Source organism: Dendropsophus ebraccatus, chromosome 1, assembly GCF_027789765.1.
Source record: "Dendropsophus ebraccatus isolate aDenEbr1 chromosome 1, aDenEbr1.pat, whole genome shotgun sequence".
Classification (NCBI taxonomy): Eukaryota; Metazoa; Chordata; class Amphibia; order Anura; family Hylidae; genus Dendropsophus; species Dendropsophus ebraccatus.
In genome coordinates this window covers 9,820,633-9,839,760 of record NC_091454.1, presented here as the reverse complement: position 1 = coordinate 9,839,760, position 19,128 = coordinate 9,820,633, and the positions used below count along the sequence as shown (strand labels likewise).

The 19,128-nt window shown below is 45.6% G+C and overlaps 1 protein-coding gene and 1 long non-coding RNA gene across 5 annotated transcripts in view; one reads left to right on the top strand and one right to left on the bottom strand.

Moving 5' to 3' along the window:
* Nucleotides 1–12,005, bottom strand: part of LOC138788678 (uncharacterized) — a 68,252-nt gene extending 56,247 nt beyond the window's left edge. Inside the window, exons 1-2 of the long non-coding RNA XR_011362630.1 lie at nucleotides 11,961–12,005; nucleotides 8,012–8,149 (exon numbers count right to left, since the gene is read on the bottom strand). This is a non-coding gene — a long non-coding RNA (uncharacterized lncRNA). The remainder of the gene's footprint in view (nucleotides 1–8,011; nucleotides 8,150–11,960) is intronic.
* Nucleotides 1–19,128, top strand: part of LARGE1 (LARGE xylosyl- and glucuronyltransferase 1) — a 259,607-nt gene that overhangs the window by 138,401 nt on the left and 102,078 nt on the right. For 3 of the 4 annotated variants that reach the window (XM_069966505.1, XM_069966524.1, XM_069966514.1), the window contains one exon: nucleotides 6,179–6,261. In XM_069966505.1, coding sequence (XP_069822606.1) covers nucleotides 6,179–6,261 — 83 coding nt within the window. Of the gene's footprint in view, nucleotides 1–6,178; nucleotides 6,262–16,871; nucleotides 16,956–19,128 lie in introns of those variants that run through there. The other variant, XM_069966533.1, reaches the window with a different exon arrangement.

Genomic DNA, 19,128 nt, shown 5'->3' with positions numbered 1-19,128 from the left:
ATTTCCTTAGTATAGGTATATATCGATGGGGATCAAACTGTTTGGGGGGTTATAACACTATACTGGCCTTGAATTGATAATACAGCCGCAGCGCCATATATACAGATGTGGTTGTGCCTGGTACTACAGCTCACTGGATTCCACCACATGAGCTGTTCATATACTTCTGTATGTTTTGTATAGAGGTCCCCTTTAAGGACATGAGCTCGGAGCAGGATATAACAGGTTATCATAAAGCAACCGTAAAGCAGCGTGATCTCATGCAGCGCCGGGATGTGCACGGATGATGAGGCGGGAGTAATGTTGTCCGCATCTGGCGCTATGTACGCCACGTCCTGGTGTGTGCACCTGAATAATATGGCAGCCACGGTCCTGTACTTGCGGTAGGGGAGGGGGGGCACATGAGTGAGGTTAGTGAAGGCGCGCAGCTGCCGGGAAAGCAGCCGTTTTGCTCCGGGCCCACGATAGCACAGTTGGCATTCAGCGCTTTGGTGAATAAATTAAGGAATAGTTGAAGCCTTTGACAAAAATGCCACACTGTACCCAAGGACATGTTCACTCGGCTCTGCTTCATCTACAGATTTATACACTGTGACCGGGCCGTGGAGCCTCAAGCGCAGCAGATTTAAAGGGGCCACATTCCCTTCATTGTTTACCAGGCACAGCGCCATACATTTTATAGTGGCTGTACCTGGTATTGCGTAAGGATAGGCCAACAATGTCAAGGTCAGTATATAACGGTATACACGGTGTTATATCCATCCTCCTTGCACAAAGAGAATTAGAGTACGTTTGAAATAATACCGCCAAATAGTTTTATAATTCAGTAAAACAGTGCCAAATAACAGTACCATATGGCACCCATAGAATTAGGTCCTGACGTATCTAAAGTACTGTACTAGATGGTAGTACTATACTAAATAATACCGCCAAATAGTGTCATAGTCTTTGTTTATAATATAGAAAAACAGTGCCACATAACAGTACCATATGGTGCCCATAGAATTAGGTCCTGATATGTCTCAAGTACAGTTCTAGATGGTAGTACTATACTAAATAATACCGCCAAATAGTGTCATAGTCTTTGTTTATAATATAGAAAAGTAATAGACATAGATGCGTCCATGTCAGGAACTGTCCAGAGCAGGAGAGGTTTTCTATGGGGATTTGCTGCTGCTGTGGACAGTTCCTGACATGGACAGAGGTGGCAGCAGAGAGCACTAGCACTGAGTCAGACTGGAAAGAATACACCACTTCCTGCAGGACATACAGCAGCTGATAAGTAATGGAAGACTGGAGATTTTTAAATAGAAGTAAATAAAAAAATCTGTACAACTTTCTGAAACCAGTTGATTTGAAAGAAAAAGATTTTCACCGGAGTACCCCTTTAAATCAGCTGCCATAGTACCTAAATAGTGTTTAAAGGAAATCTTTCAAATTTCAAAATTCTGACACTATTAGATAGCTTTTGGGATAAGGAGACACATGGTACCTTTCATATATCTGTCTGTGCTTCCAGACCATAATAAATTGCTTTTATTCTCTCTCCTGTGCAAAGTGTCAAAGAGGCGTTCCCAAGCTGCTGGAGTGGTAAGGGCTGTAATGCCTCCTTGCTCCCCCTCCCATCTCTTTCCTTGCTTGATTATCAGCCCAGATTTTCAGTCCAGGAGGGATAGGGATGGGAGAGGTATCCCCCTCCAGCAGCATGGGGGTTAATAATCTGCTCCTCATACTGCGTTGAATATGGCCATGCGGTGCCCGCTTCCCGACTCCATCTATAACACCTTCGGCGTTTCACTTTATTTTTGCCCATAATCATTATGTAAATGGCGTAATTCACATTCGCTTTTAGTTTAGCGCATTACGGGGAAGTGAAAAACATCTCATCTGCCGACAGAACGGCATCGTAGCGTAATAACCGCTTTCTGCCATAATTGTATTACACCTCAATTAAAATAGTTTGAACAAAGCTGTCTCAAGTGGCCGCCAAACAGCTGCACAACGCCTCCTACCGCCATCATTACCCCGGGAAAGTGTGACTGCTACCAGCCGAGCGGGGGAGGGGAGGGGGGCTGTACTAGTGATGGCGGGTTACCAATCATACAGATATCGGGATAGGAGATAACCTAAAGATGCGTTTACACAAAACGATAATTGGCCCAATCGTACGATTAACGATGTCGGAGTAACGATTTTTTTCATAACGAGCAGCATTTAGACGGTACATTATATCGTACGGAAAATCATTTTGCGATTGTTTTGCGATCGCTTAAGCCTATCTCACACATTGGTTAAATCGGCGAACGACTGTTTACACGGAACCATCTGCAAATTTTTTGTGAACGACGATTTGAGAACATGTTGAAAGATCAAAATGAACATTTCTCGTTCGTCGTTTGATCGTTCGCTGCGTTTACACAAACGATTCGCATATTCGCACGATAATCGTTACATGTAAACACACCTTAAACATGCACCAGTATAGAGATAACTAGGAGCAGTACGGGGACCTGCACCTGGTACATGGGGCAATATGGTTTGATCAAATTGTATACCAACATCCTGGCGTTGGTTTTTAAATGTAGCTGAGAAGCATTAGTGTCAGCCATAGGTGTGAGGTGCAGCGCTCGTTTTCCGTATTATAGTATTTATATTCCTGTATATAGGAGCAGTATTATAGTAGTTATATTCCTGTATATAGGAGCAGTATTATAGTAGTTATATTCCTGTATATAGGAGCAGTATTATAGTTGTTATATTATTGTATATAGGGGGCACTATAATAGTTATATTCCTGTATATAGGAGCAGTATTATAGTTGTTATATTCTTGTATATAGGAGCAGTATTATAGTAGTTATATTCCTGTATATAGGAGCAGTATTATAGGAGTTATATTCCTGTATATAGGAGCAGTATTATAGTAGTTATATTCCTGTATATAGGAGGCAGTATTATAGTAGTTATATTCCTGTATATAGGAGCAGTATTATAGGAGTTATATTCCTGTATATAGGAGCAGTATTATAGTAGTTATATTCCTGTATATAGGAGGCAGTATTATAGTAGTTACATTCTTGTATATAGGGGGCAGTATAATAGTAGTTATATTCCTGTATATAGGAGCAGTATTATAGTAGTTATATTCCTGTATATAGGAGCAGTATTATAGTAGTTATATTCCTGTATATAGGAGCAGTATTATAGTAGTTATATTCCTGTATATAGGAGCAGTATTATAGTAGTTATATTCCTGTATATAGGAGGCAGTATTATAGTAGTTATTTCCCTGTATATAGGGGCAGTATTATAGTAGTTATATTCTTGTATATAGGAAGCAGTATTATAGTAATTATATTCTTGTATATAGGAGGCAGTATTATAGTAGTTATATTCCTGTATATAGGAGCAGTATTATAGGAGTTATATTATTTTGCACAAGGCAGTATTATAGCAGTATATATTATTAGTAATTTACAGCTAAGGCTTTATAAGACAGATATACAGTATAATCATTGGTCTCTGCTGGCAGTCAGGATATATGAATACATGGGTATAGGATTATATTGCAGATCTGGCAGCTGAGTGCGGTATCCAGGTCAGACTGATTGTTTATTCTCTTATATGAAGTTTTGGCAGTAATTTTGAAGGGTTGGTTGCCATGGTAACCAGATTTATTTTCTGTACAGAAAGTTAATAAATAAGTACCCCCCTGGTGACACTGATAATGATGTAATTACGGTGGAGGGGAACTTGTCTATATTCCCAGTCCAGGGGCCCATGTCAGACTAATAGGGGGGCAGCAGAATTTCTTGGCCTTGCAGATCCCAATCTGCCTCCAGCTTAGATGTGAGATTCCCAGAAACAGACGTTTTTTGTCACAGTGAGATTGTGAACCTTCAGGCACTTCCTGCGATGGCGGCGGCGGTGGCAGCGGCGGGCGGCTCTGTGTTCTCTGTGTATTTCCATGGCTGATTAGCTGCAGCTGCGCCTCTAGAGGGATTTTAGGCCGTCATTTAGGGGAATAGAATTGTCTGTGTGGTAAATGGGATTGTGGCCGTGATCCGCAGTCACAATAGCTGTCACCTCCATGTCTGCCCCCCCCCCCGGAGGCCGCACTGGCCCCGCCCATTAGGTATGCCCTCTACTATACACACCCCAGGAACATATAGCAACAAAATAAATATCTATTAAGAGGATATATCGCTATAAGAACATTTCTCAACCTGAAAGCACAAGGTGGCGGAGTAATTTGATGGTCCAGATTAGTAAACTGAGAAAAGTAGAAATATATGTATATATATATATATATATATATATATAGTGTACTCACACAGGCAGTTCACTCATCTGTACTTACCTGTCTGTGCTCCCTTCTTAGGTGACAGCCCGCTCAGAAAATCACTGGCTGACTTTGACGGGACAGCACTGCGGCCAGTGATTGGCTGTGCAGCCTATCCCTCTTGTCTCTAGAGTGGCAGCCTGCTCAGCCAATCACTGGCTGCGGAGCTATCCCGTCCAAGACAGCCAGTGATTGGCTGTGCGGGCTGTCACTCTCCGCGCTCAGCCAATCACTTGCCCACAGCACTGCCCTGTCTCAGTTAGTGACTGGTAGAATGAGCTAAAGACTCAGAAGATGAGGAGGAGGACACTGAGGGAGCGTGGACAGGTGAGAAATACTTTTTTTTTTATGTGCGGCCACCATCTTGCCAAACTTGTTCCGTACTTTGCAAAAAATTTGGTTCGATAGGGAACCAAATTTTTTGCAAAGTTCGGAAAGTATCTGGGTTTGGGAGGCTTGGCTTGCTCATTTCTAGTCACCATATACATCTCTGTTATGCCACAATGTAGTACTAGTGAGAGTGCACTGACCAGGTTAGCACTGTGCTGGGGGAATAAAAGGTAGGCATGACACTACACAACTGCTGCTGCAGAGAAGCTAAAAGAAGGTGGGGATACAGTGAGGCACTGTGGGTATACAGGATTAGATACATTGGTACTTACACAAGGGACGGCTGTATATGGCTGGTAATAGATGAAAGGGAAGCCTTGATTTACCTTTCAGGCTCGGTTTGGATCTTCTTCAACACACAGACTGGCTCTGTTTGCACATAATCAAATCCAGATCTCTCCTGCACATACTAGCCCCATTTCCTGTGTTCAAACTGTTACTAGAGACAGATTTCCCCTAACAACAGGCCGTGGGCAGCATATAACAGAAGTGAGACACCTAGTGGCCAATAGTTTGAGCTGTTTTTTGGGGGGCAAGAAGTCATTTCTAGTAATTTAAATTAATTCATGATGGTAAGAATCTCATATTAAGGTAAGTTGTTTGTGTTCATGGATGGGCTCACACATGGTGGATAACACTGTACCATGTAATGTATCTAAGCCGCTAATTGTACCTTTTTTCAAAAATTATGAACAAATCAACTTAACATAAAGTAAAAAAAAAAATTATAATAATAATAAAAAATATATATACACTTATTATTTTTATGCTATTTTATACCTTTATGTTTTTCTTTCCCACTATCCCTTCTCCCATCTATTTTTGGCGTACAGAATATTTTCTTCCTTAGGAATCGATGGCCAAATGTGTCACCAAGGCCGAGGTATAATAGCCGGCGGTGGGGGGGGAGGTGTATTGGAAATGTCATTATAACCAATATATGTCGCCCAGTCCAGTCTGAACGCAGGACTTAAAAAAGATGAATTTTTCAATATGCGATGAATCCCTTGGAGAGAAGAATTGTACTTTAATAGGGTTTTGTGAAATTCTGGCGGGAGCTTGGGGGGTCAGAGGTCAGGCCTCGGCTCTATTCACTCGTTTAATGGAGTTAACCATCTGTATTTTGATACCTGTATAAAAGACACTGTGCGGGATAAGAATAACAGCGCCACCCTGTCCTCAGGTTACAGGTTGTATTGCAGCTCAGCTGGCTTGCAGTACCGCACACAGCCTGCGGAGGTGTGGCGCTGTTTGTGGAATCCTGGACACCCTGTAACAAGTCGTCCTTGCTTCTTTGTTTCGCAGATTTTTGTCACTTATGTACATTTGCAGCCACTACTACAACCACAAGTCCCAGCATGCCGAGGCAGCCAGATGCTGAGACTTGTAGTGTGGTGGGAGAAGAGCTGGCCTTCTGCATACTGAATGTGTGTCTCTTGTGTTGCAGACCATTCATGTCGCCATAGTGTGTGCGGGATATAACGCCAGCCGCGATGTGGTCACCCTGGTCAAGTCCGTCCTGTTCCACAGGTAAAGAGCTGATTCTCTGGTTACTGGGGCGGGGGGGGGGGGGGGGATACTGTGACTCTCCCACTACTCCGACTCTCTGCTTCCCTCTTTTTCCTTCGCTCTCTTCTTAGCTGTCCTTAGCCCTCTCCATCACTCTCTCTCCATAGCGCTCTCCATCACTCTTTCTCCATAGCGCTCTTCATCACTTCTCCATCACTCCTTCATAGCGATCTCTATCACTCACTCCATCACTCTCCATCACTCTCTCCATCACTTTCTCTCCATAGCACTCTGCATCACTTCTCCATCACTCTCCATCAGGGGCTGGCTGGCAAATTTTAGCCTGGGGGGCAGCCACATAGCAGTGGCCCATAAGTAGCAGGCCAGCGGCCCATCCTTCAAGGACAACTCTGGCCCTTACCTATTATTAAATCTATGTATCTCCTATCTATCTATTATCTATCTCATATCTATCTATCTCCTATCTATCTATCTAGTCCACAGAAATCCGCAGCACTCCAACATGTGATAAGAAAATTTATTCCATCAACACAGGTACAAAAAAATTGCGACGTTTCAACTTTCTCACAGAGTCATTCTCAAGACTCTGTGAGAGAGTTGAAACGTCGCCATTTTTTTGTACCTGTGTTGATGGAATAAATTTTCTTATCACATGTTGGAGTGCTGCGGATTTCTGTGGACTGTGTTTGGGATCCCCGGCCAAGGGACTTTCTTCGCTGGCACCCACTTCTTTGCCCTCGGATGTGCGGCTTTCCTCTGTGCTATCTATCTACAGTATCTATCTATCTCCTATCTATCTATTATCTATCTATCTATCTATCTACAGTATCTATCTATCTCCTATCTATCTACAGTATCTATCTATCTCCTATCTATCTATTATCTATCTATCTATCTATCTATCTATCTATCACATGTCTGTCTAATATCTATCAGGCAGTATGAGGATTGTGCTGTAGCTGATGGGCCTAGCATGGGGCACATATTTCAGCTACAGGCTACAGCAAATTTTAGGATTTATAAAGAAAAACCAAAAACACATATATAAAATTAAAACAAAACATTTTTCTATGCCTAATACTGTACATGTCTAAATAGCCATCAGTTACCAAATAACACTGGTATACAAGAAGCAAATATTATAAGTTACCACCATAATATTACCAACCAATCTAGTATATAGAGACTGTTACTACCAATAATACCAGTATAACAGATAATCCCTCAGCACCATGACCACAATTATATAGAGACTGTTACTACCAATAATACCAGTATATCAGATAATCCCTTAGCACCACCGCCATCATTACAATTAGAGATGAGTGAATCTACAGTACAAATGAAGTGAAGTGCCTCATTCCTATATCTGCATTCAGCTTATCAGACTGTGGGCTATTCTACTCTGTGTCACTCCTCCCCGAGTGCTGGGAAAAGATGGATCCAGTCCTGGGAAACTGGATCCCAGCACCCGGGGAGAAGCGGCAGCAAGCAGAGCGGACTGCAAAGCCTGCAGCCTGATAAGCTGAATGCAGATAGGAAGCGCTTCACTCCATTCCTACTGTAGATTAGCTCATCTCTACTCACAACATAGCAACTGATACCACTATACCGGAGGGTCAAACTCGCTGCCCTCCAGCTGCTGCAAAACTACATCATGATGGTAACAGCTGGAGGGCCACAGCTGACACCTGTCTTCTGTATGGTGACTGATAGAATCCACTATATAAACAAATATTACTAATCATACCAGGATATACTAGTGCAGTTACATCCAGGGCGTCTTCTCTGTGTGAGATGCAGGTGATGTGTTGTTAATCAAAGTTGTTTCGCTTTCCATCTCCTTCTGGCCCGGCCATCACAAAGACTACTCCAGTCCATGAATAGTCTATGCAGAATTAACCAGAGAAACATGTTAGACTCTTGGCTCCAGCACCACCCTTACCTCTATACACTCCCTATCTCTATTGCTCCACACTATAACAGTGGCCACTTTATGCCCCCCATAGTATTTAGATCCAGGCTGGCAGGCTCACTCTATGTCTTAATCAAAGGCGGATTATAATGAGGGCAATCTGTGCTACCGCCCAGGGCCCTGGGCTCCGGGGAACCCAGGGAGATTGCCCCCATTATAACACAGCCACGCACACCATTGCTCATGGCTGAAAAATATCCTCCGCCGGAATGCACCACACTGATTGATGCCGTCTAGTCTCCCTTTTGATTGCTAGCCCCCGATCTCCACAGCTACCCCCAAACAGAGTAGCGTCCGTTTTGGACGTCCGGGTCATGTGGTGCACCCTTGTCGCCGAGGGTCAGGAGCGGCGGTGTCAAAGTGTGCCTACCGAGGAGGACATGCCAGGGAGGATAAAAGGGGCAACCGGGAGAGATGTTGCAGCTGCTGGTGATGACAGACTACCTGTCTGTCTCTGCTGCTTCTTATGGTGAGAGGGGCAATATGGGTCATATATGTCTGTATATATGTGTCTATATCACTGTACAAAACTACAACCCACAATTTCTAAACTGCCCGGGTCCTGTGGTACCCTTAATGCGCCCCTGGTCCTCATATAATAGAAAGACACCCCCAATCTGTACCCTCATATAGCGAATAAGCCCCCCATGGTGCCTCCATATATAGAGGATAGACCCTCTCTGTGCCTAACCAGATCAGATATAGTAATTAAACCCCTCTCTGTGTCTCCATATAATAGTTAAACCCTCTTTGCCCCCATTACACAGAGAAATGCATAGCCAATGGTGGATGCAGGTGGACAGGTTTAGTCTATGTTCACACAACGTAAATTATCAATTAATTAAGGCTGTTGTTGCAATTTGCAACAATGGCCATGATTAATTGATAATTTACATTGTGCTGCAGACAACGGAATCCTGGCCGGAGTGTATACACATATACACTCCGTCCGGGATTGCAAGCGGCTGCAACGAAAACTGACAGGCCAGTTTTGTTTTGCTGCTATTCATTGAATAGCGGCCGCACAAGACTGACAGTTCACACAATGGAGAGTGCGGCCCCGGCCGCACTCTCCATTGTGTGCAATGTTGAATTGGGATGGGGGTGCTCACGGCTGGGTCACAGAACGGTCGGTGTCTTACCCTGTGTGTGAACCCGGCCTTAAAGTGCACAATCAGCCGACAAGTGAGCTGATTGCTGGTCATGTAACATGGGGCGATATCTGGTTAGGCAGAGAATCGCTCTGTGTTATAGACATTTATGGTGTCATTATGTCATATGTTCCCCAATCTGTGTGCCCCCAGCTGTAGCAAAACTCTCACAGCTGGAACTACAACTCCCACCCTGACCTCACAGATGGAACTACAACTCCTATCCTGACCTCATAACTGTAGTAACAGAGCAGTATAAGAGTAGTATTGGGGGTAGTAGAGCAGCATTAGAGTAGTAGTAGAGCAGCATTAAAAGTAGTATTTGGGGGTAGTAGTAGAGCAGTATGGGGAGCAGTATTGGGGGTAGTAGTAGAGCAGTATTGGGGGTAGTAGTAGAGCAGTATTGGGGGTAGTAGTAGAGCAGTATTGCGGGTAGTAGTAGAGCAGTATTGGGGGTAGTAGTAGAGCAGTATTAGGAGCAGTATTGGGGGTAGTAGTAGAGCAGTACTGGGGGTAGTATTGAAGTAGTATTGGGGGTAGTAGTAGAGCAGTAGTGGGGGTGGTAGTAGAGCAGTATTAGGAGCAGTATTGGGGGTAGTAGAACAGCAGTAGTGGGGGTAGTAGTAGAGCAGTATTGGGGGTAGTAGTAGTGCAGTATTGGGGGTAGTAGTAAAGCAGTATTAGGAGCAGTATTGGGGGTAGTAGTAGAGCAGTACTTGGGGTAGTAGTAGAGCAGTATTGGGGGTAGTAGTAGAGCAGTATTGGGGGTAGTAGTAGAGCAGTATTGGGGGTAGTAGTAGAGCAGTAGTATTGGGGGTAGTAGTAGAGCAGTATTGGGGGTAGTAGTAGTGCAGTATTAGGATCAGTATTGGGGGTAGTAGTGGAACAGTATTGGGGGTAGTAGTAGAGCAGTACTGGGGGTAGTAGAGCAGTATTGGGGGTAGTAGTAGAGCAGTACTGGGGGTAGTAGTAGAGCAGTACTAATGGTAGTAGTGGAGTAGTATTGGGGGTAGTAGTAGAGCAGTATTGGGGGTAGTAGTAGTAGTGCAGTATTAGGAGCAGTTTTGGGGGTAGTAGTAGAGCAGTATTGGGGGGTAGTAGTGGAGTAGTATTGGGGGTAGTAGTAGAGCAGTACTGGGGGTGGGGGTAGTAGTAGTGCAGTATTAGGAGCAGTATTAGGGGTAGTAGTAGAGCAGTACTGGGGGTAGTAGTGGAGTAGTATTGGGGGTAGTAGTAGAGCAGTACTGGGGGTAGTAGTGGAGTAGTATTGGGGGTAGTAGTAGAGCAGTAGTGGGGGTAGTAGTAGTGCAGTAGTGGGGGTAGTAGTAGTGCAGTATTAGGAGCAGTATTAGGGGTAGTAGTAGAGCAGTACTGGGGGTAGTAGTGGAGTAGTATTGGGGGTAGTAGTAGAGCAGTAGTGGGGGTAGTAGTAGTGCAGTATTAGGAGCAGTATTGGGGGTAGTAGTAGAGCAGTACTGGGGGTAGTAGTGGAGTAGTATTGGGGGTAGTAGTAGAGCAGTATTGGGGGTAGTAGTGGAGTAGTATTGGGGGTAGTAGTAGAGCAGTAGTGGGGGTAGTAGTAGTGCAGTATTAGGAGCAGTATTGGGGGTAGTAGTAGAGCAGTACTGGGGGTAGTAGTGGAGTAGTATTGGGGGTAGTAGTAGAGCAGTAGTGGGGGTAGTAGTAGTGCAGTATTAGGAGCAGTATTGGGGGTAGTAATAGAGCAGTACTGGGGGTAGTAGTAGAGCAGTATTGGGGGTAGTAGTAGAGCAGTACTGGGGGTAGTAGTGGAGTAGTATTGGGGGTAGTAGTAGAGCAGTAGTGGGGGTAGTAGTAGAGCAGTATTGGGGGTAGTAGTAGAGCAGTACTGGGGGTAGTAGTGGAGTAGTATTGGGGGTAGTAGTAGAGCAGTAGTGGGGGTAGTAGTAGTGCAGTACTAGGAGCAGTATTGGGGGTAGTAGTAGAGCAGTACTGGGGGTAGTAGTAGAGCAGTATTGGGGGTAGTAGTAGAGCAGTACTGGGGGTAGTAGTAGAGCAGTATTGGGGGTAGTAGTAGAGCAGTACTGGGGGTAGTAGTGGAGTAGTATTGGGGGTAGTAGTAGAGCAGTAGTGGGGGTAGTAGTAGTGCAGTACTAGGAGCAGTATTGGGGGTAGTAGTAGAGCAGTACTGGGGGTAGTAGTAGAGCAGTATTGGGGGTAGTAGTAGAGCAGTACTGGGGGTAGTAGTAGAGCAGTATTGGGGGTAGTAGTAGAGCAGTACTGGGGGTAGTAGTGGAGTAGTATTGGGGGTAGTAGAGCAGTAGTGGGGGTAGTAGTAGAGCAGTACTGGGGGTAGTAGTGGAGTAGTATTGGGGGTAGTAGTAGAGCAGTAGTGGGGGTAGTAGTAGTGCAGTACTAGGAGCAGTATTGGGGGTAGTAGTAGAGCAGTACTGGGGGTAGTAGTAGTGCAGTATTAGGAGCAGTATTGGGGGTAGTAGTAGTGCAGTATTAGGAGCAGTATTGGGGGTAGTAGTAGAGCAGTATTGGGGGTAGTAGTAGAGCAGTATTGGGGGTTAAGGATCCCCTATACTCACCTAGAGATCTGGCAGGCTTGCGCACAGCTCCTCTTCTCCCCGCTGCAGACGTGTGACGTCACCAGCGCGCGGGAGGCCGGAAACAGCGTGGCGGTGATTGACAAGGCAGACAGCCAATGGGCTGTCTGCTATTAGTGCGCCTGGGATTACCGTCTGACGGCATCCCCCTCCTTCTCCTCCGGCCTGACGCTGGCTGGGTAGTGCGGCTGCAGGCGCTGGAAGGAGGCTGGGGGCGGGAACAGAGCCAGACATCCTCCTCCGGCCTGTTGCTAGGTGAACGGCCGGCCGCTGCGGCCCTGGGTCCTTTAACCTGCGGCCGGGGGGGGGGGGGGGGAGCAGAGGCGGACTCCATTCTCCTCCGCACACAGGGTAGGCGGCCGCTGCAGCCCCTAACCTGTGTCCGGAACACACGGCCCACTGATGTTGAGTAAGACCGGCCCGGGGGGCACATGCCCCCCTGCCCCCCGGCCCAGCCCGCCCCTGCTCTCCATAGCGATCTCAATCACTCTCCATCGCACTCTCCATCACTCTCTCTCCATAGCGCTCTTCATCACTTCTCCATCACTCTCCATAGCGATCTCTATCGCTCTCCATCACTCCCGCAATCACTCTCCATAGCCTCTCCATAACTCTCCATAGCGCTCTCCATCAGTCTCCATAGCGCTTTCTATCACTCTCCATCTCACTCTCCATCACTCTCTCTCCATAGCGCTCTCTATCACTCTCCATAGCACTCTCTATCACTCTCCATCGCTCTCTCCATCACTCTCCATAGCGCTCTCTATCACTCTCCGTAGCGCTCTCCATCACTCTCCGTAGCGCTCTCCATCACTCTCCGTAGCGCTCTCCATCACTCTCCGTAGCGCTCTCCATCACTCTCTCCATCACTCTCTCCATCACTCTCCATAGCGCTCTCCATCACTCTCTCCATCACTCTCTCCATCGCTCTCCATAGCGCTTTCCATCATTCTCTCCATCACTGTCCATAGCGCTCTCCATCACTCTCCATAGTGCTCTCCATCACTCTCTCGATCACTGTCCATAGCGCTCTCCATCACTCTACATAGTGTTATCTCTCTCTCTTAATAGCGCTCTCCATCACTCTCTTTACTTAGCTGTCCATAGCACTCCCCAACACTCTCCATTGCGCTCTCTATCACTCTCTCTCCATAGTGCTCTTTATCACTTCTCCATCACTCTCCATAGCGCTCTCAATTACTCTCCCTCCATAGACCTATCACTCTCTCCATCACTCTCCATAGCGTTCTCTATCACTCTTTCTCCATAGCGCTATCACTCTCTCCATCACTCTCCTTAGCGCTCTCTATCACTCTACATAGCGCTATGACTCTCTCCATCACTCTCCATAGTGCTATGACTCTCTCAATCACTCTCCCTGTACTTGTTTCTAATATTCTTTCTTTATTGATATATCCATTCATTTTCCATCTTTCTCTCCATCTCTCCATTCATTCTCCATCTCTCCCTCTTTCTCCATCTCTCCATTCATTCTCCATCTCTTTTTATCTCTCCATCTTTCCATTCATTCTCCATCTCTCCCTCTTTCTCCATCTCTTTCTATCTCTCCATCTCTCCATTCATTCTCCATCTCTTTCTATCTCTCCATCTCTCCTTCATTCTCCATCTCTCCATTTATTCTCCATCTCTCCCTCATTCTCCATCTCTCTCTCTATCTCTCCATTCATTCTCCATCTCTCCCTCATTCTCCATCTCTCTCCTTTTTCCATCTCTCTCTCCATCTCTCCCTCATTCTCCATCTCTCCCTTATTCTCCACCTCTCTCCCTCTTTCTCCATCTCTCTCTCTCTCTCTCTCTCTCTCTCTCTCTCTCTCATTCTCCACCTCTCCCTCTCTCTCTCTCTCTCTCTCTCTCTCTCTCTCTCATTCTCCCTCATTCTCTCTCTCTCTCTCTCTCTCTCATTCTCCTTCATTCTCCATCTCTCCATTCATTCTCCATTTCTCTCCCCCCTCTCCCTCCTCTATCCCATTACTATTGATCCATGATGGAGGCCCCGATCACGACCCCTCCGTCTCTGCGGGATCCTACCAGCCGCTATCTTTAATCACTCTAATGGTTTCGCTCCACTCCATATTTGTCAATTTACAAGAATACTTTTTCTGGATGCACAAGCGTGCAATGTAAAGATGGCAGCGCCGGGGGAGCGTGAGACGGCGGGGGGAGTGGGGGAGGGGACGGTGAACTCCGGCTGAGGAGAAGGGGAGAACATTAAAGTTAATAAAGAAGGAAATGACTTGGAAGCAATTTCTTTACTCGGCTTAAATGGTATTTTTATTGTAATCCTTTTAGCGTTCTCCACGTGTGTGGGGGGGGGGGGGGTAGCCGCCACCTTCCCATCCCCCGCCTCCCGCTCGCTCCGGGATCGCTCCCTCTGCATTCTCTCCTGTGCGTTGCAGACGCTTATCTTTACAATGGGAGATAAATGTTACATTTTATGCCCCTTCTCGTTTTATTTTCCGAGCCGGGATTGTAAAGCCGCCCGGAACAAGCACAAGAGATTTGTCATTTGTGGAGAATCTAATGGAACTGGCATTTACCTTTTAGTTTTTTCATATTGCGGCGTATTTACTGTGAATTATGGGAAAAAGCCCTCTCCCCGTCTATGGGGGATATCAACCTAAATGTGCAGCCTGCCGTAAAGGGGACTACAAAATTATATTGGTGGTCATCCTACCGATCAGCTGATTGAGGAACAGCGCCATACATATAGTAGTGGCTACGCCTGGTATTGAAGATCACTGTCACTCACTTAAAGCGGAGCTTCGGCAAAAAAAAAAATTTCAAATCAACTGGTGTCACTAAGTTTTATTTTTAATCAGATAGTTTTTATTAAACATTTTTCAATTTTTACAATAAAACAATTCTTTCCAGTCTGCTGCCACCTCTGTCCATGTCAGGAACTGTCCAGAGTAGTAGCAAATCCCCATAGAAAACCCCTCCTGCTCTGGACAGTTCCTGACATGGACAGAGGTGGCAGAAGAGAGCGCTGTGTCATACTGGAGAGAATACACCACTTCCTGCAGGACATACAGCAGCTGATAAGTACTGGAAGAGTGGAGATTTTTAAATAGAAGTAGATTACAAATCCATATAACTTTCTAGCACCAGTTGATATGGCTGTAAAAAAAATAAACTGCCCTTTAAATAGAAATAAGCTGTAATACCAGATGCAGCCACTACCAAAAGAATGGCGCTGTGCCTGGTAAACAAAGAGACTTGCTGGAGCACCATGACAAAATTGGGACACTGTTTCTGTAGAATAGAATATATCGGGGTAGTTCCCAAAGGTGATGTCATCAGGAACTTGTGATGACATCAGGAGTTATTATACAGATGGCGCCATCATTTTCATATGTTATAGACACCAACATAAGGTTCTATCTTCTCTTTATTAGATTGTATTTGATCAAGGACCTGTTGTACAAACTGGTAGGAATCCTAAGAGTGATGTCATGAGAAGCTTGATGACATCATTATTTTTAAACAGATTCTACAGATGCCAAAGGGGTATCCCACTCAAACAAAACTTTTGATGTGTTGCAGCCCATGGTGAGACTAACAATTCCTTCCATACTTGTTATTATCTATTCAGTCTCCTTCCCCCGGTTCTCAGCTGCTGCTTTCTGCTGAAGATACAAAAATCTGTGTGTGAGCTTTTCTCTCTGTCTCCCCCCTCCTTTTTGAGACGGCTAATGTAAACAAGTTCCTGGCAGGCTTTATCTGCAACATTGTAGCTTCTTTGTAATGCTGGGAGAATTAAGCACAGTGGGGGGATTTATGAAGTACGCTGGTCTTATATTAGGCCCCGTCCTCTTTTCCCCAGCAGGATTCACTGAGAGGCGCACGCCTCTTAGTGAATCCGGCCGGCCGGGCTCCCGAACCTGCGCCCGGAGTACTAAATCTACACCTGCTTCCATCAGGTGTAGATTTGGATCATGATTTACACCTGTGAGCAGGTGTAAATCCTAATGAATGAGGCGCGAGAGGAGTCCACACCTCCTCCCCGCCTTGTCACACCCCCCAAGCTCCCCCAGCCCCCCCATCAGATATACGGCAGGCGTACGCCAGGGAGAAGGGGCGAATCTGCAGCTTCTCCCTGGCGTACGCCTCGGGCGGACATTTCATAAATGACCCCCAGTGAGTTCATCAGCAACTAGACCCTCCAAGCATTACAAAGTTACTAAAGAGTTGCAGATACAGCCAGCCAGAGACTTGTTTACTTGAGGCGTTGCAGAAGGGAGCGGGGGGGGAGGAGGGGGGAGACACACACACACAGATTTTTGTGTCTTCAACAGAAAGCAGCAGCTCAGAACTGAGGGAAGGAAACTGAATAGATAATAACAAATATGGAAGGAATTGTAAGTCTCACCATGGGCAGCAACATATCAAAAGTTATGTTTGAGCGGAGTACCCCTTTAAGCAGTTTAGTTACATGTTGTCCATGTTATACTCCTATAACAACTCTATGTGCCGTACCACTGACTGCAGTCTAGTGCTCTCTATTATCAGCCATATTAAGCAGGTGAGACACAGGGCGAGATTTATCAAACATGGTGTAAAGTGAAACTGGCTCAGTTGCCCCTAGCAACCAATCAGGTTCCACCTTTCATTCCTCACAGACTCTTTGGGAAATGAAAGGTGAAATCTGATTGGTTGCTAGGGGCAAATGGGCCAGGCCTACTTTACAATAAATCCCCCCATAGGGGGAGATTTATCAGACATGGTGTAAAGTAAAACTGGCCCAGTTGCCCCTAGCAACCAATCAGATTCCACCTTTCATTCCTCACAGACTCTTTGGAAAATGAAAGGTGGAATCTGATTGGTTGCTAGGGGCAACTGAGCCAGTTTCACTTTACACCATGTTTGATAAATCTCCACCATGGTAGCACCTTGGCTCTCCAGCTGTGGCAGAACTACAACTCCCATCATGCCTGGACAGCCTTCGGCTAAGCCAAGGTTCCCTTCCCCTGTTCTATGGTCTGGTTGGGGTAGCGGCCCTCTATATGAGTATATAGAAATCTGATTACAGTCTGATCCTCATCACGGCCACATTTACCATGGCGACTGCATAGTAATAATATCCCATGATTTGGCCCCCCGGACGGCGGGATGTGACTTACCCCGAGGGTTCGGCAGCCTGACGCTAATCAGCAATGATTAATCCCGAGGGCGGCCTCTAATCTGGTTCACCTGATTCCAGCGATGGCGGCCGTCCTTGGATTCTCGATGCCTTTGACTTTTTTTTTTTTTTTTTGCTGACGTCGGGCTCTTTAACACGGATCTGTAATAAATATGTTAAAGCTCGGAAGACCTAATCATGACACTGCTGAGGCGACCGCTTTGTCTAAAAGACGCTGCCTCGACTGGTGCGGAATACAAAGCGGAGGCTTCCTTTACAGGAGAACTCCTCTGACACTTCAATAGTGGCCGCAGGGAAATCGGGAGGAAGCCCAATGTGATCCGGAAGTGTAGAAGCCCCGGAGCCATGGTAACCTGAGAAGATGCAGTGGGGGGTGCTGCAGGGTGTGGTGTATAAGGGCCCTATTCCACCGGACGATTATCGTTCGCATAATCGTTAACGATAAACGATCCAAACGACCACTATTACGAGAGACCTGAAATCGTTCACCCATTTACATGGAAAGATAATCGCTACTTATGATCGTTCTTGCGGTCGTCTTGTCGTCGCTATTGCGTTCTTCACTACTGCTAACGACTTCTTATTCAATGCGAACGATTTGCGAACGAACAACGATAAAAATAGGTCCAGGTCTTATTAAACGATCAATGATTTCTCGTTTGATCGTTAACTGCTATTCAACCGAACGATTATCATTTAGATTCGAACGATTTAAAGATAATCTGAACGATAATCGTCCGGTGGAATAGGGCTCTAAGGCTTAAAGGGATTGTCCAGGCAGATTTCTAAATCCTAGTGACATTCTGAGCGTTCTTTTAGAGTAGTGACGGTCGGCTCTCTCCTGTCCTGCTATGCCACAGTGTGCCTCCAGGAAAACCTCCCCAACCGCAGTCTTTAAAGGGTTACTCTTTTTCTTTCAAATCAACTGTTTCATAAACATATGTAGATTTGTAATTTGCTTCCATTATTCCAGTACTTATCAGCTGCTGTATGTGCTGCAGGAAGTGGTGTATTCTTTCTTTTCAGTCTGCTGCCACCTCTGTCCATGTCAAGAACTGTCCAGAACTATAACAAATCCTCATAGAAAACCTCTCCTGCTCTGGACAGTTCCTGACATGGACAGAGGTGGCAGCATAGAGCACTGTGTCAGACTGGAGAGAATACATCACTTCCTGCAGGACATACAGCAGCTGATAAGTACTGGAAGACTGGAGATTTTTTTTTTTAAATAGAAGTAAATTACAAGTCTATATAACTTTCTGACACCAGGTGATGTGAAAGAAAAATATTTTTTGATGCAGTTCTCCTTTAAGATTATGGTCTTAAGACACCAGGTGGCTAACACAGTCCTTATCAGGAAGGGAAACTGCTCAGTCTAAAAAAGTTATCATAGGATAAATGTCTGGTCGCTGTTGGTTCCACCCCTGGAAGCAGAAAAATGGGGAATTCCATCATGAATGCACAACAGTGACTACCGGCTCTCACCTGTCCTGCTGTGCCACTCTCAGAACCAGCTGTAGCTTTCACCATCTAAACCCTACTCATGGAGTGGCATCTGTGACTTATTATGGATGCTACTCTACAGCTCCTTCACCACCTTTCACACATGCCCAACTACCCATGGCTGTGCATCCAGCTGCGTAAGTCACCAACTGCTAACATAGTCCATATCCTTGTCAGGAAAGGGAACCAACTCTCCTTAAAGGTATTGTCCCTATCCAGAAGTGATAAGTGTATGATCGGTTGGATCTGATCTGGACCCTCATTTAAATGAGGCAGCAGTAGAACCTGGGCCACAATAAGGCCATTGGCTAATACTAAAGCCTGGCATCTCCTATGAGGAACCAGGAACCTATATCCTGGGTCCCCCACTCGAGTGAACCAGTCTTGAAGGGTCTTAAAGAGGTTAGTCAGTATATAAACTAGAGGCCTCCTACTCATTGCCCCATTTTCTTCATTAATAACTTGGACTTCTACAGTAAAGGATCT